Raw genomic sequence first — 24306 nt, 5'->3', positions numbered from 1 at the left:
ATTCTTATTCATCAAATATTGATTACAGTGCTGATTATAGATTTGATCCATAAACTTCATTTATATAGAATTTCACTGTTTCTACAAAAAAAACCAAAAACATGGTTTACATTGCGACACACTCCTATACAAACAAAGCTTACAAACTAGCTTACTGAAGGAGGTAGCTAGGATCTGTGCCAGGGAGCCTAACAACAACTTCAAAGACTATTGGTATGTCAAGGTACTGCTTTTGAAGCGATACAAGCCATGTGAGGACAAATTTTGACAACTTTTTGCAGAGCATCAGAAAAACTCAGAGAGCTCATGGCGTGACTTTTATTTAGAGTTGAAAATGTATCTTGAAGGGTGGTTAGCAGAAGTTAAGGTCACAACTTTTGAGGACTTCATCAATCTAGTTGTAGCGGATCAGATTAAGAAGTGCTCTCTGCAAGTGAAAGAACATTTCATCGATGTATGGGCCATGCTGATCTCGCCGTCTGAACTAGCTGAGAAGAAACTGGGCAAGTATGAAGATGCCAGACGTACCTTCACAGAGAAATTCAATCAGTAGTGCGATGTTGAGGGTCATTAGCATGGCCCCCACACGGGGGGGGGGGACAGGGCTCCGGCCCAGGAGTCGGGGGGAGGCCTGGGAAGGTCTTTTCAATTTTTTTCAGATATGAAATTTCCTGTATATTTCCCATAGGAAAATAGACAGGACTCTTTAATATCAGTCATATCAATTTGTACTGGTATGGACGGATATCTTGAACTACGTACCTTCTATTCTCACAGCAATTTTTTTTAACAATACACATGTACAAGCACAAAAAAAACGGAAATGAAGAAAAGAACAATATACAAGGGGGTCCCGCTCTCGAAAGGCAGTCGTTCTCCTAGGAAAGAAGAAAAGACATTGTGATGGTCATGGCTACTGATGTATAAGGACATCAGCATTTTGTGTGTGTCCGCACGGTCCTTGCTGTTTTAGAAGGCCATAATGACTGGATGGAATGAAAATTGGCATAAACAGATGTTGCATTCCACAGTGAAATTGTCTTTGGGTGCCAATAAAGCACATGAACCCCTCCCCTAACATCCTGGAACAGGGGCACGTAGACTGCGCTCTTCAGCGGAACCCCTCAATAGTGAATAGTGATAAAAAAGACTAGACGGGCTCGCCAGTGGTTTGTGCACTCGTGATATAAATGCTTGCATTACTTGAATGTACATTCGCCTGACGGTTTTCAAAATGTGAATAGCAAGAAAACGGTGACAAGTATTAGTCATTCTTCCGGAATGTAAATGTGCAAAGTCAGGAACTTCAGATGCCTCATTCACGTTTCGAGGGATTTCAGTTATTAAAATTTGAAAAATTAACCTTTTATATGGACAACCTATGCCCAAAAACCAAATTAAAAAGTTGTTGCCCTGTCTCTTCTGACGCTAACGAAGAAATTTCCACGTTTCTAAGTGCAATATTCGCAGATATATCTGAATTCAAAAATTGGGAACAAATTGTCCTCCGTTAGTTTTTCAAATTTTTTCCAGATTTTCGAATTCAAATATCTCAGTAAATACTTAGAAACAAGGAAATTGTTATTAATTAAACTGCTTTTGTTCCTTCCATTTTTGTTCTTTTCCATATGCTACTTTTATACTGAAAGCTACATAATAAAAAATATAATAATAAATTAATGATGTAAAACATTCTTTGACATGTTAATTTAGTATTTAAAATGTTAGAATATAATACATATTTTATAGATTTTCTTCCGTTATACCGAAATCAATTTTTGTGAAATTGTTTTATGTGATATTCAAAAATGAGCCACATTAAAAATCAGAAAAGAACAAGCAGGATTTTGAAGTGGATTTAGTACAATGCATAGCTGCCAACTTTTGAAAATGAAAATTCGGGAGATTTTCGTGCACACCCGTATTTTATGCTAAAACCTAATAAATACAATAGGGATTTTTCCACATGAAATAGGGATTTTCCAAACATAAAAGTTAAAGCGTAGGGAATAAAATCCCTACTCAAAAACTGAAGTCAAATTAAAATAGGGATTTTACACACATGGAAGTTAAACCCTTGGGAATAAAATTCCTACGCAAAAAACAAGTGAAATTGGAGGCCAAAACTACAATTTTTAGAAATCTTAATCTACTTCCTTTACGCCATAATGCTATTTTTCGTATTATTCTGTTCTTAAACCGTAATAAAGGCTTATGCAGTTTAAAAGATAATGTTTCCGAGCGTAGACCTCATATGATTTACCGTATTCCTACTTTTAGGAAAGAAATTTTTCGTAAACATTTTTATTATTTAGCTCCGAAATTATATAATTCACTACCGCTAGAAATACAAAATATACCCACACACGCGGCATTTAAAAAATCATTATTCAAATTATTAATTTCAATAGACCATGTAGACTCTTATTTTGACCTTTAGGAGGAGCAATGAAATTTATTCAATTTAGCTTTGCCACGTTAATTATGTATATTTTTTCAATTAAAAAAAAAAATTTGTTCTTGTTTGTGTTTGTCTATGTATGTGCGAGTTTAATTTTTTTCCTCATATATTTTTTATCTATAATGTTTTGTTTTATTTTACATTTCTCGCCATGCATTAAGAACTTTTTTTTGTGTTGTGTACGTTTTTTTGTTCTTGATTTTTTTCTTTATCTTTACGTATTTTTTTATTTGACAGTGATAATTTTGTCTCTTTTATGTTGTATGTCTCTTTTTTTTTTTTAATGTTTCTGTTCATGTCGTATGTTTTTAGATATTTTATTCATTATGTAAATTTTCAATCATCCGTACAGGCATCACAGCCTCTAGTTTAAACAAAACATATTTATCATCCAATCTAAATCTCTGTATGTTGTAAATGAATAAATTGATTTGATTTGATAAACTTCAATGATGTAAAAATAAATATTGTGTTCAATCAGAAACGCTGCGAACAAACATTCTGCGCGAATGACCCCAAAATCATCGGGAGATGAAGGAAAACACTGTCAATTTTTGAAGAACACTGACTTTTTGTGACACTTGCTTGATGTTTTTTTTTCACTTCACGACTGATGATGGCAGTCTTTCCATGACCGATGTTTATGTCCGTAACACAACTTGTACAAAAAGGAAAAGTCAGCCCTCTTCTGGAACGTTTGATGAAAGGAAATTCATCGGAATAAGTATCTTTCAAATTGATTAAATATGTTTTTGCTTATCATTATTCATGCTTTGTTATATCGCATGTACGTAACTTCAACAAAAGAAATTTTGACCACATGTGCATCACCATAATCTTCAATTATTATCCAGGACTATTGGCTGCTAAGCCATTTCCCTGCACGATAAGACAAACAACTTTCTTGTTACCATCAGAGGGTTTGTAAAACTTCCTTAAAAAGGGAATTTCCCCATTTACATTGATTTATTTATGATATACACTGCTCAAAACAATTAGGGGAGCAAGCAAAAAAGTGAAGAAAACCGTGCGAGACAGCCACGTATTGGCATACAATGGATAGTACACGCGTATCAATGCGCAATACAGAAAAAAAGCGTAAAAAAATTTGGAATTAAGCTTTAATTCTTTGAAAATGTGGAAAAAACATGAAAAGATGATTTAGAGCAACAATTTGGTTACATGTAAACGATAAAAAAAAGTACTGTTTAGACATGATGCATGAGTTTTAATAGGGCGTGTGGTCTCCTCGAACAGCTAAGACTGCTCACACCTGTTTGCCATGGATGCGATGAGGTTATCGATCAGACTTTGGGGAATACTGTTCCACTCCTCAAGAAGTGCAATCTGCAAGTCTCGGACAGTAACAGGTCGCGCAGCAATGCGTCGTCCGAGCATGTCCCAAACATGTTCGATTGGATTCAGGTCAGGAGAGCACGCTGGCCATTCCATACGATGTATTGTTTCAGCTTCAAGCATGTTCTCCACCAGACGAGCTCTATGCGGTCGGGCATTATCATCCTGGAAAACAAAGGAATCTCCAATGGCTCCAGCGTAAGGGATGGTATGAGGTCGCAGTATCTTGTCTGCATACCTTCGGGCCGTCAAAGTGCCATTCCGAATGATATGCAGGTCTGTACGTCCGCCTATGCTGATTCCGCCCCATACCATCCAACCAGCTCGTCTGTATTGTGACCTTTCACGAACGAATGCGGGGTTATTTCGAGTGCCCCTGTCCCTCCATACCAGAACACGTCGGGTGTCACACTCCAGACTGAATCAGGACTCGTCTGTAAACAGCACTTGGCTCCAATCATGTTGCTCCCAATCTCGATGTTCAGCAGCCCATCTTCTTCGGGCCGCACGGTGGCGTGGGATCAACGGAATGCAGACCATTGGCCTACGTTCATAGAGCCCTCCCTCATGAAGCCGATTACGTACAGTTTGGCTGGACAACCTTCGTCCTGTTGCCAGGAGCAACCGTCTTTGCAGCTGCATAGCATTCTATGTTCTGTTTCGACGGGCTGTTAACAGTATATACCGGTCATCAGTTGCTGTAGTGGCGCGTGGCCGACCTTGCCCTGGTCGACGTCTAACATTTCCTGTTTCTTGGAAACGATTCCACAGCCTTGCAACAACACTTCTGGTGACTCCAACAGTGTCCGCGACACTACGTTGTGTTTGCCCGGATTCCAGTCTGCCTATAACACGCCATGCCATGGATTCCGGTAAATCACATTGTTGAGACATCCTCAAGTCACCTTGTCTCAAAAAAAATACTGCGCAATCGAATTTCACAGTTACGGCAGTAAAACAGACGTTTCTGCAACATCTCTATTTCTGCCCTTATCTCCTTTTTCTGGTTTTTGATGTCATGAACTTTGATTTGCATATGAAGTTTTCTTCTTCCGTTTCCTGCTAGGCTTTAAATTATGGATGATTCATTTTATGTTACTTATCGGTATATATCTTTGCGTAATTTTGTTAAAACCATGTGCTCCCCTGATTGTTTTGAGCAGTGTATTATGATTGATTATTTATGGATAAGCTGCAATTTCAAAATCTATTGTCATTTATTGGTGAATACGATGGGGAGTAACTTCCCTAAAAAAAGGTGCATAGGTGTTATCACTCTCTCCTTCCATTCAGTACACACACTGTGATCTCCATTCTCGTTTAAAGAGCCTGCAACCACTAATGCCACAACTGATAAAAATGCTAACAAGAGTTGTTACTAAGAGTTGGATGTTTCCATATTTTTTTGTCCCATCCCTGTATACAGTCGATTCCTGTTTTAACAAATACTGTTATAGCAAAAATCTTGTTTTAATGAAAACTTTTCTAAGCCCGCAGATAAGTGTACATAGGAACAATGTAAAAATCTGGAATTCCTTTGTAATGAAATTTCGTTTTTACAAAGTGATTTCTTCAGTCTCTTGGAGTTTGTTATAACAGGATTCGACTATGTATCTCAAGTTAAAAATTTTGGTCTCACTTGAAACTTGATCATATCTGAACCAATGAGCAATAACTTCATCCGTTTCCAACAAAATGAAGCTTTCTTTCTGTAGACATCAAGAGGACCAGGACAAAAATCTACGAGAATTTTTTTCAAATCTTTTTCCATCGCAGGTCTGTGGAAAGTTCCAGCACTCATTTCCAATACCTTAAAATGAAATAATAATTATTATTAATAAAAATCTAATTATTGTTAATAATAACGAAAAACAGCGGAACTTTGTTTTATGAGTGATTTGTGGGACAATCACAGTCGCGACCCACCCTTTGGGAACCACTGCTGTAAGGTATGTTAGATAGTATAAGTAGTTTGTTTTTTCAAAAAATTGCATAAAAGTGGCATGAATATATATATTTTTTCATATTGAAATTTAATTAACACATAAAGACAAATACACAAACACATATTGCATTCAAATATTAACCCAAGGGATCGTAATCTGTACAGGATTCATTAATGCATAATACTTGACAACAGACCAACAAGGTAAAACAGCACTCATATGTTGACTTAGATACATTTAATATTTTACTGTGTTTTCACTGTTTGCTCATTGAGAAATTGATGTCATTCGTTTGTAATTGTAAATATTTCATGCTCATTTGACATTTAAACTTGATCAGATTATAAAACAGATACAGTAAAATATAAGATATTTATGAAAAAAAATAAAAAGACATTCTATTTATTACTCAAGAGATTTGATATAAATAAATAATCGTTTAAATTTTTTATATATTTTTCTGATTTTATTTCATGATTTATATTATTAAATAGTTTAGGTGCAATATATAAAAACTTTTTCTGTATTATGGTTTTATCACTTAGTATTGGATTCCTGTTCATCTTGTTTGTCTCACTATTTGTTCAATTTTGAACTAAGCAGGGTTTTTCTTAATAAATAAACTTGTTTTATCAAGGTAAATTTTCTGAGTATTAAATCTATAGTCATTATTACAGTCCTGGATCAAATATTTTTTGGGACACATTGTTTCCTTTTTGCAAAGAATTTCTGACCATGTTAATATTGTTTAGTCTAGTAGTCACCAGCCGAAACTGTGACAGCACATATTGTATTACTGGCAGTATTCAAGCAAAATATACTGATACAGAAAGACTGCGGAGATGATATTTTTCAATGTGTCGATTGTGATGTTGATAAATTTCAATTTGTTACTTATTGCTACCACTTGGGATTCCTCATTTGAGGTTTTTATTGAAAAATAATACCCAGATAATAATATTAAAAGAATTAAATTTATTTAAACCCACAAATTAAATTCATTTGTTTCAGAAATTTGTTCGCAGGCACAGTGTTCCTGCGGGCACACATTTGTATGACATTGGATAATGATAGGTTCTGCAATTTTAGGTGTGTATAATTGAAAATAAATGAATTCAGCTTTTTTAAGGTTAAGAGTTACTTTATTGCATTTTAACCAGTTTGAAATTATTGGAATATCAGATTGTTTTAATTTTGAGAGTTGATTGGTTTTGATCATAGATAACTATTGCTGTATCATCTGCATATATTGTTATTTAGTTCTAAATATTGAATATCATTAACATGAATAAAAAATAGTAAGGGGCCAAGTACAGATATTAGAGGGATCCTGCTGTTAATTTCCTTAAATGAACTGGTGTGATTATCAATTTTGATTGCTTGTTTTCTGTTAAAATAGCTTTTAAACCAATTATAGGCATGATTCACCGATATCATTCCAGATTTATATATTTTTCTAAGAGTATATCATGATTGACACTGTAAAATACTTTGTGTAAATTAACAAAAATTGCAATAGTTCTTTTATTGTTATTAACATTTTTATAAATATACTTGGAAAGTTTCAAAAAATTGCTGTTTTTAATATTTTTATTTTCAAGAAAGCCAAATTGGTTTTCAGCAAAATACCCTTTAGAGTTGATGAAGTTCATTACTTTTGATTGTTCTATCATTTTTGATAATCGGAAGAATTGATATTTGGTGGCAATTATTATATTAATTTATACCTCCAGATTTTACATGGGTTTTGCAATAAAATATTTCAATTTATCAATAACTATACCCTATAAAAAGGAGGTATTTATCATGCAGGTTAAAAATTTTAGATGGTATTTACAGATAATTTTTAACATTTTAGCATTTACACCATCGCATCCAGTGGCTTATTTTTTGTATTTTAATTTCATTTTTAATATATTGTTTTTAACACATTGATCTTCTATGGCAGTAATTTTAATTAAAATTAGAGTTCACCTGATTATATAGGTAAATACAAATACAATGCCACAACAGGCAAATTGCCCAACGAGGTGGCTGACTTAAGAACATTATGGATCCCCGAGCCATTTTTTGGAGGCCCTACCTACTACTACTACACCACAAATGCACCCCGCCCACACACCCCCCCCCCCCCGCGGAACCCCCCAACGAATCGGTACATGCTGGAATGTTCGTGTACGTGTAGTGAAACCTGACGTGAAGTTTTGTTGTTTCTCTGTAATGCTTGTTATGTGTAGTGCTGCCATCTGCCACCAGTTTTTCTAACTATGAGTGAAGTGTTATGATTGAATGATTTATCGTTGTAGGACTGTTGCTCTCTGTGGCGAGACTTTTTAACGGGGAGATCGGCTCGCATTTGCGCCTTGAAGTTGGCAACCACAGAAAACCAACTTCAGCCGACCACCACTGTGGGGTTCGAACCCGGATCCTCGCATCGCAAGTCCGTCACTATAACCACTCGACCACCAGTTATCATTCCCATAAAAGTGTACATTCTACATTTCCAAAATAAAAATTCAAAGTTGAATTTTCAAAATTAAATTAATCTCAAATTATAGCCAATGACTAGAAGTTATTTTTTGGATTTTAAGACTAACTTGGATCTATCCACTATGGGTTTTGTCCATTCTGTTATGAAAACAAATAAAATAAAATTGTTAGTAAAAAAAATAAATAATGTTATTCCTACTGTTCTTTATCTCTTACACTAATCTTAGTTTGAAGTGTTCTTGAATTTTTCTGCCTGTGAACTACAAGCGATTCCCATAACAGAGTGTACACCATTGTAACAGTTAGTTGCGGATTAAAGTCGGTCGGGGCGCCAGGCGCAAAAGAAAATATTGGGTCCCTAAATTAGAAAAAGTTTAAAGTTTGTGTTTTTCGGTGGCTTTTAGAAATCGAGGCCCCGGGCGCGTGTTCAGTACACCCGCCATTAAATCCACCTCTGAACACAGTGCACAATAATGTTTAACTGAGAGAAAGATATCTCAAATATTCTAAATAGGCTATACAAGTATAGTTTTATTTTCTCAAAAATTATGAACAAAGTGACTCAGAGACTCTTCTATATAACCTTTGAAAATCGTCCACCCTGTGAGTGAATTCTAAAAACACATGCCCCTCCCTTCCTCGTACATTGGATTTTGGTATGGTAAAATGTTTAAAATCTAGTCAAAGTGGACACTGGACTTCCTCATATATCAGGATGTATATCTCAGTTGTATCGGGATGATTTTTCTTTTACTTCAAATTTTTTTGTTGAAATTGAATGGTAATTTGATGTGGGTATAAATTTTGCATTTATGCCTCTCACATTAGTGATCCAGAGTGGAATTGGGGGAATAGAGCCTTGGAACAAAAAATAATGTAGGAAAATAATGGTTTTTCCCCGTAAAATACAGGATGTATTATCATATTATGACCTTTACTAATACTAAAATTCCCCTTATGGCATCTGTTCCCCTGGATCTGTTCCTGGCAGTGATTTTGATGATCTTTACTATGCAAACTTTCGTATTCAGACATGCCAACTTTTGAAATCCAGAGATTCTCCCAACAGGGGTACCCCCCAGACACTTATAGACTCGATCAAAAAAAAAATTCATAAAAAAATTTTCGAAAAAAAATATTTAATAAATTAAGAAAAAGTTACATTCTCTCCCCTCCCCAAGTCAGGTTCTGCATTGCCCCTGAGAAGAATGTAATTCTATGCCAGTCTTTCCATGCAGAATAGAGAAATCACATCCACATACTGTTAATAAAGTATGTGTTTCCTTTCGTGGATGCTATCAGTGTTTGATAATCTTGGGTATATGAATTCTTAAGAGCTTTATATTTAGCTGTATATAGCTTAAAGTTTTATATTTTCTTTCTGAAGATGTTTAATCGGAAGAAACGATTTAAAAAAATTCAAATTACAAAGCTATGGACAAAAAAACGTGTTTACCGCACGGCTGTTAATGGAATACAATAACGATTATACAGGAATTTCGGCAACCAAGGTCATGCCCCCTAATAAATGATTGCCGATAAATGCTACAAAAACGAAGTTGCGTCTTTGCCAGTTGCTTAAATGCGGTCACAGAGACTTTTCTTACGGCTGCTCAATGGAAATGACTACGGCTGTCCTCTACAATGTTTTCCCTAACGACGACGGTAATTATTGACGCCACGACAACGTGAAAGCTCGCGTAAAATCTAATTTTCTGCCAAAATCCGGAGAAATTTTAAGAAATCCGGAGAGCGGGAGGAAGGATGAAAAATCTGGTATCCCGTCTAAATCGGGAGAGTTGGCAGGTCTGCGTATTTAACTAAAAAATAACATGATGGAGAACATGCTATAAAGCGTTGAAATTAAATAAATAACTTATTAAATTCAATTTAAACCTTCAAAACCTCTTAACTAAGAAAATTTTACTTTAAATAAGTTTCCATTTTGTTACATTGCCTGAGTTTTTGGAAGATGAAACAGAGTGAACACGAAACAGAGCAGACAAGTTAGCATTTTTTTTAATTATAAATTTAAATGATTGATGAAAACATTTTTTATATTTTGAATTACAACTCTATGTATTATTTGTTGTATTATTTGATGATATTGATATAGATGAAAAAAAAATCTTAATTATTTATGACGACAAAACAGAGCAAACATTCGACAGAGAAAAATCTGGTACTAAACACATAACATGAATCTTAAGTCGTTTTTCAACAGTCAAATCCAATGAAGTTCATCAAGCATTAAAAGTGAACTTTTCAATGACCGTAACAAAGTAGACATTTTAAAATGGGAAAATTTTCGGAACTCAAAGAAAAAAATAGTTTTTCATAAGAAAAATTTTTTTTCAAAATTTTATTGTCAGTTTTATTTATCAATGGCGCATATATAAAATATCATTCGAAGTTTTTGAAAAAAACTTCAGTAGAGTGTGCTCTGAAATTTTATAAAAACAATTACAAAGTCTGGAAAACAGTTTACACACTTTTTTTGGGGGGGGGCATATTGTAAGGTTCCCCCATTAGGAAGAGGCATGATGGAATTAGAAAGCATGGGTGGGGGAGAAAGGCCCTCTGAAGAGAAGAGGAAAGAAGCCTGGTGTGTTTTTCAGTGTTATAGAGAGTGGCTCCTGTGGACTCAGGAGGTAATTCCAAAGGCGGCGCAGTAGCCAGGTCGATAAGATGCTCGCCTTAAGTACCAAAGGATGTTTAGAAGTGTCGAGAGTTCGATACCCGGTTCGTCCTTGTCAGAAAACTTCCCTGACACAGGGGCACAACAAAAAACGGTGACTTGATCGCAGCAAAAAATTGCTACCGCAGGGAGCCCCCCATCGAGGGGTTAGCGCACCAACCTCTCGATGAGTATAAAAAAACAAGCCTGCCGTTCGGAATCTGCAATAAATTGTAGGTTCCGGTCTAATTAGCCCTCGTGCGCAGAAAATGACCATGGTGCGAGAAAAATAATTTCAAAGGCTCACTGTAAGTGAGGAGGATGTATTGATAGTATAATGTTTATTGTGAAAAATTATGATTAAACCAAGCATTATATATAAAAGTGGCAGAGAGTGTGTGTATGCTTATGATTGTGGCAATCAGTCATTGAAAACGAACTCAACATAGTGGTGTCAGAAGTGGGATCAGTAGAACTATACTGAATGAAGAAATGAATCGAAACTGACTATTTTGTGCAAAGGTGATCGCAGGAATAAATCATCGTTTAAGCGGTTGACAGCATAGAAGGACCAGAAATTGGGTGGTCCCCAGTGTCCCCCCCCCCCCCCGCCAGCATGATTTCCGTAATTCACTATTAAATGTATCCATGCAGAGAATATATCTTTAAGGAATTTTTTATGACAATGTATCTAAGTGTTATGTGTAACAGCTGCGAAAAGTATTATTTTCAAATTACTTTTTTGCAATGCAGTGTACATTTCAAATCACTTTGTATTATCACATCGAAATAATATTCAAACACTCCGACCATAGCCACCAGAACTGGGGGCTGATGCCATTTGAAACCTCCCCCCCACCCCCCCCCAACTCCAATAACTCATGAATATACAATGCAATGCACCATTTCGCCGCCTGAGTACAGGTTTAAGTCCCTCATAAACGGAATGAATGACGATTTTCAGCCCCCCCCCCCAGTACCAAAAGCTTAGACGCGAATGAAAACTATGTGAAAATATTCAAACAAGCCAGCCAAAGATATGCGACTGATTATAAACGTAAGATTAATGGTTATATTATATCTATGCGACTGATTATAAACATAAGATTAATGGTTATATTATATCTATGCGACTGACCCATAGTCATCTTTCTTATTGGTGATTACATTGCCTTTGTCGGTGCTCATCCTGTGGGCATTATGAAAACTTCATGAAATCGTCATTCATAAGCACTGTACATTTCCACCCTTGATCTGCGCCCAACTCCCTTCGCTGTGAGAAATAAAAATCCCAACAAAAGCGGGAAGTGCGGCTTATACGGTGAAAATTAAATATTAATTTAATTGAATTATTAATTAATTAAATATTTCAGGTTCTTATGGAGATACTGTAATGGTAAATGTTGGTGACTCTCGAAGGGGGGTGGGGAGAAACTCTCTAGCCCATGGGGCACATAGAAATTTACCATTAAAGATAGGCTCACTGTAATTTGGGGAATATCATGCGAACCGAAATTTTTCCACGTGATATTGAAATTTTTTCACAGCAAAAATCAATTATTTAACATTTCAAATTTTTATAACTGAAATTTTCAAATATAATTAAACTTTTATATGCAGTTAAATTTGTAAATGTAATTGATATTGTAATTTTTATTTCGATGACTGCGAAAGTTAACTGCGTGTACACTTTTGTTCATGTGCTTATTTCACGTGTCAGACAAAAACCTACATACAAGGTCGCGTGGAACATGTACAGTGAAGAATCGACAGTTCGACGAATTGATTCTGTGCTGTAATATATAAATTGACGTCACGACGAATTGACACGGCGGCAAACTTGTACAGCTACAAATTGGAGCTGCGACAAATTTGTATTGCGACGAATTGGCACTGCGATGAATTTGTACCGTGACAAATTGAGTGCGACAAATTGACCGTCTACGAAAGACGCAAAGGTTGGGAATTTGAAAGAGCTAATCATAAAAAGCCCTCATTATGAACCAGAATTTGTGAAACAATTACTAAATAGTATTATTGATGAAAGAACAGAGCGAGAAGCAAGAAACCACGAATTAGAGGTAGAAAGAGTAAAACGTAATGAAAGACATGGAACATGTGGCAATGATTTTATTGGGTATTTGTATTTAATGAAAGGTGTAATGTGCCAGAGAGGTGGCGGAAAACATAGAGGATTGGCCTTTTTTCTTTCATCAAGCAGAAATCATGTTCAAGTTGTGTGAGATCCCGGAGGAATATATATATATATATATATATATATCCATGGGAAAATTCATAGGAGGAGATTGACTTGGAAGTCTGGGGGGGGGGGGGGGACAAGGACATTATTGCTGGGGGGGGGGCACGATGATGATGTCAGCTCATATATACATTAGATCAGTCTACTCCACCTGTGACGCTGGCCCTCCACCCCCCCCCCCCGTATCTCCGCCCATGGGAAAATTATACTATTTACTTTGAAGGGGAAGGCTGGATGCATAAGTATGAGACCGGCAGAACCTGATCTAGATGATTATTACAACAGAATCAAAGATGATTTTGAAGGAATCACACCTATTGAACATAAAAATAAGCTAGATATGATGAAAAGGAAAGCAGAGGAAGCATGTGGTCAGGGTGGTAGAAACAGCTGTAGATTCATACCTCAAATCGAGGGAAGCTAGCACGTTTGGGGATCTGAAACAATCATAGGCATAAAGTTATTGAAAATGTTGGGTAGGCTCAGGTCCTACACAACAAAACCTCATTTATACGACGCGTCGTATAAACGAGGTTTCAATCATGCCATCGGAACAGCGGGTCAAAGCGTTGTATAAATGCAAAAATCGTATAACTGAAACATTATTGAAAATGGACCCCCCCCCCTCTCCTCTTCCGCAAACATATCCCTACAGAAATCTCGAAATAAAAAATTAAAAACTAAAAAACTATTGTAATTTAAAATCATATTTCATAAAATTAAAATCAAGAAAAATTTTATTACAAAAAAATTACTCAAAACACCGTGCTAAGATTGACATGCATTACTGTTTCTTAAATCTCAAACACTCTTATGATGTTTTTGATCAGTTTTGAATAAAGATTTGAAAATAGGCAGTTCGTTTGAAATTACCCACACACAGTTTTGATAAAGATTTAAAGCGTTATTTAAAAGCTTATATAAACAAAAAATCGTGTTTTGTTGTTCGGTTTCTATATAAAAGCAAAAAGTCAACAAAGCATTGAGCTGAGCTATTTTGAAAAAAATCAGTTTTTTTAGAAAGTACAACGTTAAATGCGGGTAAAATGGTTTTTCCGCATTTAATGCTGTTCTTCCCAAAAGTTTCCTCCGATTTTTGAATTCGAATATCTCTGTGAATATTGTACTAAGAAAACATAGAATGTGTTTTTGGCATCAGGAGAGATAGGGCAACAACTCTAGGGGGAAGTTATAGGACAGTACAAAAATTCAGATTTTTTATTTTGTGACACTGTATTTTAACTCTAAAAACTGGTACAGGGTAATTTCTGAACGCCTTTCGAGCATTTTTTCGAATTAGAATCGTTCCTTTACGATGGATGGTTGATGAGATAAAGGCCGTACTAGCGCTTACAGGACACCCTGTATATAGATAATACTGAATTCTGATGTTACTTACAATAATTATGAATTTTTTAGAAAATACTACAGTAAATAGAAATGAAACACCTTTTGGGTGAGACAATATACTAGGGAAACAACGTAACTATACCCAAAATGAGAAGCGAACAGCTATATGAGTTTCGGAACTGTATGAAGTTCCTTCTTTCAATAGCGAAGAAAAATTAAAAGATAAATACTCCTTATAGGGAGTTAGGGGCTGTTCAAGTATTACGTAAGAAAATTTTTAGCCATTTTTGCCCCCCCCCTTGTCAGCAAAAGTCAGCAAAACGCTGACACCCCCCCCCCCAGCAAAATTTTGTCATCAGCTCGAAAAATGATGTTTATCCCAAATATTTATTTTAATTTTTCTTTGATACTGAAGGAACTTTATACAGTTCCAAAACGCGTCTAGCTGTTATTCGCTTCTCATTTTGGGTATAGTTACGTTGTTTCCCTAGTATATTACTACAATAAAATAAATTTTCGACAATTATTTACAATGATACTTAATTCTAATGTTTCTTGTGAGCAATCCCCAAAGCAGAATATGCCGAAATCTGTGACGTACGCGCAGAAGAATTGGTGCTACTGCAGAACAATCTGGAAGAGTTTTAAGAAAAATGTAGAAAATTTTATTAGGGCCGCGATTAGTGGAGAGCAGTGGGGTCTGGTACCACTAGCGCTGGACTAGAGGGTGCACCAATTTCACCATTTAACCTCTCCTTCAACATTACAAAGGGGCGTAAAAGTGCCTGCTTGTCCCGGCCGACAATGCATCTAGTTGCGGCCCTGTATGAAACTGCCATTCATAAATTTAACTTTGAAATAATTTCGCAGCAAAATATTAAGTGCAGTGTTTTTCTGTCAGATTTTGGCAACACCTTGCCAAAGGTGTCCCGATTTTGGCAAGTTGAGAAATACCTCAGGTATGCGTGATCATATATTCTGTTTTGAGGGGACTCAGGAGGTAATTTCAAAGGCGGCGCAGTAGCCAGGTCGATAAGATACTCGCCTGAAGTGCCAAAAGATGTTTAGAGGTGTCGCGAGTTCGATACCCGGTTCGTCCTTGTCAGAAAACTTTCCTGACACAGGGGTACAACAAAAATCTTGACATGACCGCATAAAAAATTGCTACCACAGTCATGGTCCCCACATAGGGGGGCGGGCTGACAGGGCTCTAGCCCTGGGGCCCGGCACAGTTATCATAATTTTTTTGCTTTCTCAAGCTAAAAATTAACTACAGAAGGGGCCCGCAAAAGATTCCAGCCTGGGGCCCTGCTACAGGATGTGGGGGCCATGCCCACAGTCCCCCATCGAGGGGTTAGCGCACCAACCTCGCGATTAGTATAAAGAACAAGCCTGCAGTTCGGAATCGGCAATAAATTGTAGGCCCCGGTGTAATTAGCCCTCGTGTGCAGAAAATGACCGTGGTTCAATAATATTACCCCAACTACTTGAATTGTTTGAGCAATAATTTCATGCTCGGCTCTCTTTCCATAGTTCCATAGTTTCACCTTCCGTAGTTTTGTAATTTTCGAACTCCGGATAATCCACCCTCGGATACTCGAGGTCCTACTGTAGTTTGGATTTTGATAACAATTCTTGTTCCAAACAATGTTTGTCATAAAAGCTTTTGGCCTTAAGAATATCTATATAAGCCTTTAACATTGTCGCGAAATGCCCCCAAAATTAGAGAAACTGTTAATGAGCTATAGTACTTACAAAGAGATACTGTCTGATACAAGTTGAGCCTTAATGAAGGATACAAATACCGGCCTAAGCATAGATGTCGGCAACCCCGTTTCCAGAAATTTCGTTTGGAAGGGGACCAAAGTGGTAGAACAATATATAGATAGACCATCTTTTCTCCTTTATTTCAGACATTTTCTTCCATTTCGGGGGGACCCCTACCCCCCAACCCTCGCTACGTCCTTGGATGACGTATCTATGACTGAAAAGTTCAAGAAAGTTCTCGCGCTTCCTCAGGGAAACATTTCCAATACATCTGGCTGCCCATTCGTGTGCGTGTTTGTGTTCTTCACACAAATTGGCATGGTTTTTTTTTTTTTTTTTCGGAATTCGCCTATATATATATATATATATATATATATGTGTGTATACTCCGCCTTGCTCTGGGCAACACCTTCTAGAGCAATCTTTTCCTTTATTAGAAGGTGTTGGTCCGGGGCAGTTGTAGATAGGTCGTGCTACTGCAGTACAGGCTACTTCAATAATCAAAGTGCCGCTGAAAGGACGCCGTAAATGACCTCCCCGGGGGTATACTGTACACACTTCACACAATGAGGAAGGAGATCGTACAGGAAGCGATATATAGACTGGTCGACCAGTTCCCACCACCCACCATTTAACAAGTGAAAGGGAGGGGGGGGGGGTTCGGCAATTCTGTTGAACAGTTTTCTCCTTTCTTTTTTAAACTCATCATAGGTATCTGCCACAGCCATAGTACAGAGCGTTCAAGAGGATTTAATATTCATCGATGACATTTTCTTCTCCTGTCGCAGTCGATCTACAATCAGCAAAGAAAAAAATTTGATATTTTTTGTGATGGACCTTTTCTGATGCCCTAAAAGCATGTGCTTTGTTTTCCTCAAAATGGTTAAATCCTGCCTGTTGCGACCCAACGGCTTTTCTTTGATCACTCCGCACAATAGCCGTTGTCCAAGCGCTTTGCCTTGTTCTATCTACCCGGGAAAGCTGGTTGTCTAGAATAAACTACTATATGTTGATACAGGCCTGTAACTAGGCTGAGACAACCAAGGCATTGCCCTGGGGCCCCGTGAAGGCACGCCACGACCCTGTGTTCATAGAAGAAAAAGGTCACCCTAAACATGGAGAGATAATCTATCAATACATAATTTTTTTAAAATTAATTTTCAATTTAAAATCTTATATAAGGATGACAGCGAGAGAGGCTTACAAAGTACAATAAAGACCTCGTTGTAGCGTCAACACTATTAGCGTCATCAAGCATACATTACACCAGGGGTTCTCAACCGGTGCTCCGCGGTGCCCCAAGGGTTCGTGTGCATCTCCCAGGGGCTCCGTGGTGACTCGAGGAAAATAATATAAATCAGTAAATATGATAGATAAATAAATAAAAGAGGCCCACAGGTTCTCTTCGCCATAAAAATTATGTACAAAAAAGGGATCCTCGAGTCAAACAGGGCTCCGCCATAAAAGTTATATACTGGATAGGGCTCTGCGAGTCAAAAAAGGTTGAGAACCGCTGCATTACACTATAAACATGCCCCTCACCACTCAAGGGACCGGGATGATTCCTCTCAATTATTTTTTTCACACAAAAAATTCACTATAGAGTGGCCCGTGAGCTATGGTCCACCAAAGAACCCAGCCCGAGACCCTGCTGCAGGATTGGGGATGCCTATTATCGTCCCTTTTTTTAGTGCCTGCCAGCATAATAAGTGAATCGGGATTACTCGTTATCAAGTTATCACCCCCTTATTGTCATTTTTATTTGGTCCCCTAGTGACGAGGACTTACTATTTATGATTTGTTGAATTCTAAATAGACATATACGTTTGGCGTCACTTATGTATACCCATATTGTGCATGCATTTCACTGTTTATGAAGGGGTGGCCAACCTGCTTCCTTAGGAAATTGAAGGTCCTTAGGTAATTTTTACTTTTTTTAGTTGAAGAAATTATTTTTAATTTGTGAGCGATATTTCCCCCCCCCCCACACCAGCTTTTTATTGAATTTTAGTTTGGTTTCTCATCTTCGAAACACCCAACCAGACGGGAAGAAAACTTGAAGGGGGGGGGGGCGCAACTAAGAGCCTGGGGCAAACATTATCTCGTCACCCCCACAACTTTCAAATTCGATAACTTTATAACTGTGTTCTTTGTTCCCACCTAAAATTGCCCCCCCCCTAAATTTTGCTGCCCTTGGCAGTGCCACCCCTCTAGTTCCGGCTTTGCCTAGGGGCTCCTTCGACCTTTGAAGACCGGTCAAAGCCCGCTTCACATCTCAGAGATATCGAAGCATACCCGGAGGACAAATGTGGCCGAAAAATTCATTTTTTTTCACATAATCAACACTCGTCAACGGGTCATTATATACAATAAAAAATCAACTATAAAATCACTATGATCTTCTAAAATTCTTGAGGAGCCGAGGTTCTGCCTGAGGGGCTCTTGAACCTTTGAAAATTGTTTATTTTTTATTTCATTTTTTGTAAATTAATATTATAATTAACTTGTTTATTTGATCCCCCCCCCTCCACAGTCAAATTTTGCTGCAACGAGGCTCGAAAAATCGAGGGGGGGGGGCCTGAAAGTTGGTTTTCCCATATATATACGGGACTCAAGCGCGTACGAAGGAGAAGGAAGGTGCATTGTGCATTGCTTTTTCAGAAATTATTGTTGGGGGCGCTCAGTCCCCTTACACAATTTCTTGCGGGGGCTTAAATGGCGTCAGCCCCTAGGTTCCTGGGCCTATCCTGTACAGAGTGAAATTTTTTTTTATCTTGGTTTTAATATTATTGACCTTCCGATTCTCACCACCACACATAGGCGCTGGAATCTATGGGATGAGGACATTTGAGCCCCCCCCCCCCAATAAAATTTGTAAGGAGCTGAGCCCCCTCAATAATTTCCGAAAAAACAATGCAATGCGCCTTCTTTCTCCTGCGTACTCGCTGAGTCCTGTATATACGGGACAATCAGCATCTTTCAGCCCCCAATGTTCTTTGTATCTGTGCCTTTTTCACCACACATCTTTGGGCTTCCTTTTGTGTTGGCATCATGCGGCCTCCCCTTCCCTTGGTCACAGTGAACAAAAGAAGAGACACTCTTGAGTTTGCCCAGGCAAACAAGAAAAGACCCCTTCCCACTCAAAGAAATTTTGTCAGTTGTGCCTTTTGGCAGTAAAAGAACGGCCGACTAGACATTCGTTGTTTAGCGGGCTATGGTAAAAAAGACAGTGAAACTGATGGGCAAGAAAGAAATGAGAGAGAATTATTTTCGATCCGGGCAACACGACGATAGCTCTCCGGATCTCGCTGGTGATGGTCCCATTTTTCTGTTGATTCTGAGATCGTCGCTGCTGCCGTGAAGGTGGAGATTCTGCCGTAAGGACTTGGGACTGCTTCGACGATGAGGGATAGTTGGACTCCGCTGAATAAGAGTTGCCGTGCTGCTACGGGAGGTGCCTCTTTCAGGGGCACCTGAGGTTGCACCTATCGCTTGGTTCCCCCTCCCTTGTGTTCTAGGTTGTGGTGGCATTTACCGATGGCTTGGTGCGACTGACCTTGGTGGACCTGGCTCGCCTGCTCCTCCGGCTTGGGAAGTTGAGGTGGCCCTGGATGTCTGAGGGGAAAAATTAGCGGGGATCTTTTAAAAGGTGAGTGCATTTGGTTGTTTCATGCGCCATGGTAAAAATTTGCCCCGCAATAGACTCCCTAAAGGGCGTTGGCCCGCAAAATAATTTTGATTTATTGTGCGCTAAAACCCAGGAATTCTTTTACAAGGATCGGGAAGCGCTCCTTGATCTCGTGCAACCTTGGTTAGGTTATTATTATGACCTTCAGCAGAACACGGCCTTGATAGTGGAGGACGCCGATTGCTGTACGGCTGTAAATTTTGATGTATTGTTGGGTACTTTTTCTGATTTTATAAACTGTGAGGACTCAGATAAAGAGGTGTCTAAAACAAAGCTTATCCACGGTACTGTGATATTTTTCGAAAATGTTAAAAGGGAGCTATGCGTACATTTAGAGGCTAGAAAATTTAAAAAAGATAGAATGAGAGAGCCTCGTAATGGGGCCCCCGGGGAAAGTATTGGAATGCGATTGCGTAGTTCAAATAAAAGAGGTAAGGGTGTAAATACCGGCTCTAAATCAAAAAATAGGATGATTCATGAAGTCAGCCCCTCGCCGGAGAAAGATGAAATTGCTAGGAACGATATGGGGTTAAATGTAATTTTTGAGCCCTCCCTTGCGAGGGGAGAGGAGACTGCAGTGGGCTTGGGAGAGGCTGCAGAGGGTGTGACATCGGAATTGATAAGTGGGGAGGGCGTGACACCCATGGTAAATGTTGAATCTGGTGATGTGTCTGTGTTACCTGACTCCCAGGAGGAGACAGCGGATTCTGGGCAGGGGGATGCTGAAGGCTTTCGGCCCGTCACGTATAAAAAACGTGAAAATAATATTCCGCCCATTGTGCTCTCTGAATGGGGTAGTCAGTGGTTGAAGGACTTTTCTTAAATCAAGAAAATATGCGATTTTATGCCCGAAACAAAATTGACATCAAACTCGGTGACGGTTAGGGTCTTCTCGGAAAATGACTACAGAACAGTGACCAGGATCTGTAATGAGAAGAAATTTAGATTTCACACTTTCCAAATTAGGGGAAATAAAAATTTGAAGGTGGTGGTCAGGGGACTCCCCTCGAATGTCACAGTTGATGAAATAGCTGAGGATATACTAAGTCAGGGGCATGAGGTGGTTAAGGTATCTGTAATGAAGAATTACCGCACTGGGCAGACTCTCCCTGTGTATTTGGTCGAGTTCACCCTTGAAAATAAGGATATTTTTTATTTGACGGAGATTGCCGGCATCCCAATAAATATTGAAAGGTATAAGGGAAACAAGAACACCCTACAATGTACAATATAGGAATTGTCTCCGCCTGGGGCATACCACGCACACGTGTTTCGAGGCCCCTCACTGCACGGGCCCCCACGCCGGGAAAAGCTAATAATAAGGGGAACCCTAAAATGAAAAAATGTTTTTTATATGATGGAGGAAATTACAGCGTCAAAACCAATCCAGGAATGTGCGTATAATTCCCTCCCTCCCCCCTGCCCTGAAACCCGGGGGTGATCTAGACGGCCGGAGTTACTCAGATGTCATAAGAGGCTCAAGCGGGGAACCCTCAGTGGGACTGGGGAGTGATAAACCAGAAAATATGCCTATGGACGAGGTCAACTCCAGGAGGGTTGGAGCCCCTGGTATGAAGATGGCCCCTGGCGGAAATGCAGAGTCTAGAATGGAGCCCATGAGATTAAGGCCTGGAAGGCACCCACTTGACAGGGGTGACTCCCTTGCTGAGGGTGATTTCGAGCTTCCCCTGGCAAGGTGTATTGGAAACGGTAGCCCAACAGAGGTTGAGGGGGTCCTCACTGGTATTCTGGAATTGGTTGAGAGGGAAGTGGTGGAGCATGCGGAGGGAGTGTTTAGGACTGCTGGTGATACAGTGGATGGGGCGCCCCCGGGTGTAGAGTCCCTTGAGCAGGAAATTAACATTGGTTTTAAGGGAAAACAACTTTGAGTTGGAAACAATCATCCTATCCGCTACTAAGATCATGGCAGCGTTTGCACTGACGCCGGAAATTGAAGAAAAGCTGTCTCAGCTTCTGAGCGGCCTTACTGAGATCCTCATTGCATTATCAACCTAAAAAATGGACAGGAGAGGATAAACCGGGGGGCTGTGGGCCCACTGACCATTATGTCCTGGAACGCAAACAGTTTAAGAGATAAGATTAGGGAGGTAGAGGAGAAATTATTTGAATTAAACGTGGATGTGTTCCTGACACAGGAAACCTGGCTGATACCAAGTGAACGAATACAGATAAACAGGTACTCATGTGTTCGGAGGGACCGCTTACATAACAGGGGCGGGGGAATTACAATTTTCATAAGATCGGATATACCTTTCACGACCTATGACTTTTTCGATTCTGCCTCTACGGAGGCTTTGGGGGTCACGATTAGAATCAATGGTATTGATCTGAATGTGGTCTCCCTGTATAAGCCCCCTAATAACAATCTTGATTTCAATCTGCTGTCCTTCATTTTCCAGTCGAATAGGCCAACTCTGGTGGCAGGGGACTGGAACCTGAAAGACGAGGCTTGGAATAGTAATTTTTCGACTGCAAGAGGCACGGCCTTGTATAGATACACTGTGAATAACAATATAGATATAAATGCCCCCCCCCCCAGGACCCAAGCATTTGCCTTCATTTTCTTTGTATAGACCTGATGTAATTGACTTTGCCTTGTCAAAAAATTTTGAGTCGGCCATCTCGGTGGTAACTAAGACGGCATTGGTTTCCCCACATAATCCCCTGTTGATTAAAGTGGATTTTTTAATCCCTCATAGGGTGAAGTATATGTATAAAACGGATTGGGGGGCCTTCTCGGAAGGCATTGCCCAAATACCTATCTTTGTCCTGTCAGACCAGACTCCAGCGGGTATAGAGGAGGGAATGGTGGCTCTAACAGATAGTATTAGTGGGGCCATTGGGCGTGCCACAACAAGAATTAAAGTTAAAGAGCACCAGTATGGACTATCGAGTGACTTATTGTTGAGAATTAGGGAGAAAAATAGGGTAAGAAAAAGATGGCAACGTTATAGGTGGGTTGCCGACAAGAGATTGTTGGCAAGAATGGAAAACGAGATAAAGGAGGGCATAAGGGTGTATGTAAATGAAAGATTTGGGAATTTCATGGAGGAGGGGTGGCTAATCATTCAGACCACCTGAATGACTAGCGGCATATTAAAATTTAACTCAACCTTTTTAAGAGTGTGGGGCCACTTCATTGATTTTAAAACGTGTCGCGGGCCACTTAATTAAGTGATCTAGAACAGCGCCGCAGATTATTTGTGTGATCTGTAAATGTGCTGCGGGTCACTCAAGTCACCTGGAAATGTGCAGCGGGCCACTTAAGTGATCTGGAAATTTACCTCGGGCCACTTAATTGAAGTAAGAATGCGCCGGAAGCCCCTTGAGTGATCTGGAAAAATGCAGCGCGTCATTTAAATGATGTAAGAATATGCCGCGAGCCACTTAATTTATCTGTAAGTGTACCGAGGCCACTTGAGGAACGCCACATTTAGGAAGTGGGTTGAGCACATGCTTAAAATAAGGGGCCGTTCAAGCATTACGGCAGCAAAGTTTCAGCAATTTTTGACCCCCCCTTGTTAGGAAAAGTCAGCAAAAATCTGACCCTCCCCCTATCAGCAAAATTTCGTCAGCGCTCTGCCTCTTACCTCCTAACGCATGGTGGTGGGATCAGAGACGTACGTGGGAGGGGAGATATTGGTTGGGGGCTCGTGGTCTTCCCCTTATTTTTTTAATAATTAAAATTTCGAAAGAAAATATCTTATGATTTTTTGTTAATTTCAATATTATTTGAAAGCTAAGAACTCAAAATTTATTTTTAAGAAATTCATTGCGACCCTACCTCTAAGCCCATAGGTAATCCTTAAGCCGCGGTAAACACTTGGCCTGCACCGGCTCAAATGTGGCCTGTCCCTCTCAAACCTAATTTTGTAAAAATGATCCAAGTGGCACATTCACAGATCGCTTAAGTGACCCGTGACACAATTTCAGACCATTTAATAGAACCGTGGCACATTTAGAGATCCCTTGAGTGATTTGTGGCACAGTTTTAGAGCACTGGCGCGGCCACCAGTGCGGTTTTACGTCACTGAAGTTATCCGCTGCCCATTCCCAGATTTACTAAAGTGATCCGCGACATAATCACGGATCACTTGTATAACACGCGACACAGGCCCAAAACACTTGGATCCGCTAAGTATTTAGAGATCACTAAAGTGGCTCTGTAGGGGACTCAGTAGGGAGAAGTTCAGGTGCCCACAAACCAGGGTTGTTTGGTTTAAACCACGTTGGTTTAAACCTTGGTTTTAACCAAGTGGTTTCGGTTTTTTTCAAAAAATCAAATAAAAG

General features: G+C 39.1%; 1 protein-coding gene across 5 annotated transcripts in view; it reads right to left on the bottom strand.

Annotated features, from left to right (window-relative positions):
* LOC149076666 (peroxisomal acyl-coenzyme A oxidase 3-like) overlaps positions 1-24306 on the bottom strand; it is a 390438-nt gene that overhangs the window by 324216 nt on the left and 41916 nt on the right. For 4 of the 5 annotated variants that reach the window (XR_016194088.1, XR_016194089.1, XM_089244296.1 and 1 more), the window contains exon 2: positions 5457-5627. The exons of the other annotated variant lie outside the window; for it this stretch is intronic. Coding sequence is in view for 2 of the 4 variants with exons in the window: in XM_089244296.1 (XP_089100422.1) it covers positions 5457-5618 (162 nt within the window). In the remaining 2 variants the exon portion in view is untranslated. The remainder of the gene's footprint in view (positions 1-5456; positions 5628-24306) is intronic. 5 annotated transcript variants of the gene reach the window in all.

Source organism: Pholcus phalangioides, unplaced genomic scaffold, assembly GCF_987345545.1.
Source record: "Pholcus phalangioides strain wild (caught in Gottingen) unplaced genomic scaffold, Ppha-v1.0 ptg000015l_1, whole genome shotgun sequence".
Lineage (NCBI taxonomy): Eukaryota > Metazoa > Arthropoda > Arachnida > Araneae > Pholcidae > Pholcus > Pholcus phalangioides.
This window is presented reverse-complemented; position numbering and strand designations above follow the sequence as displayed.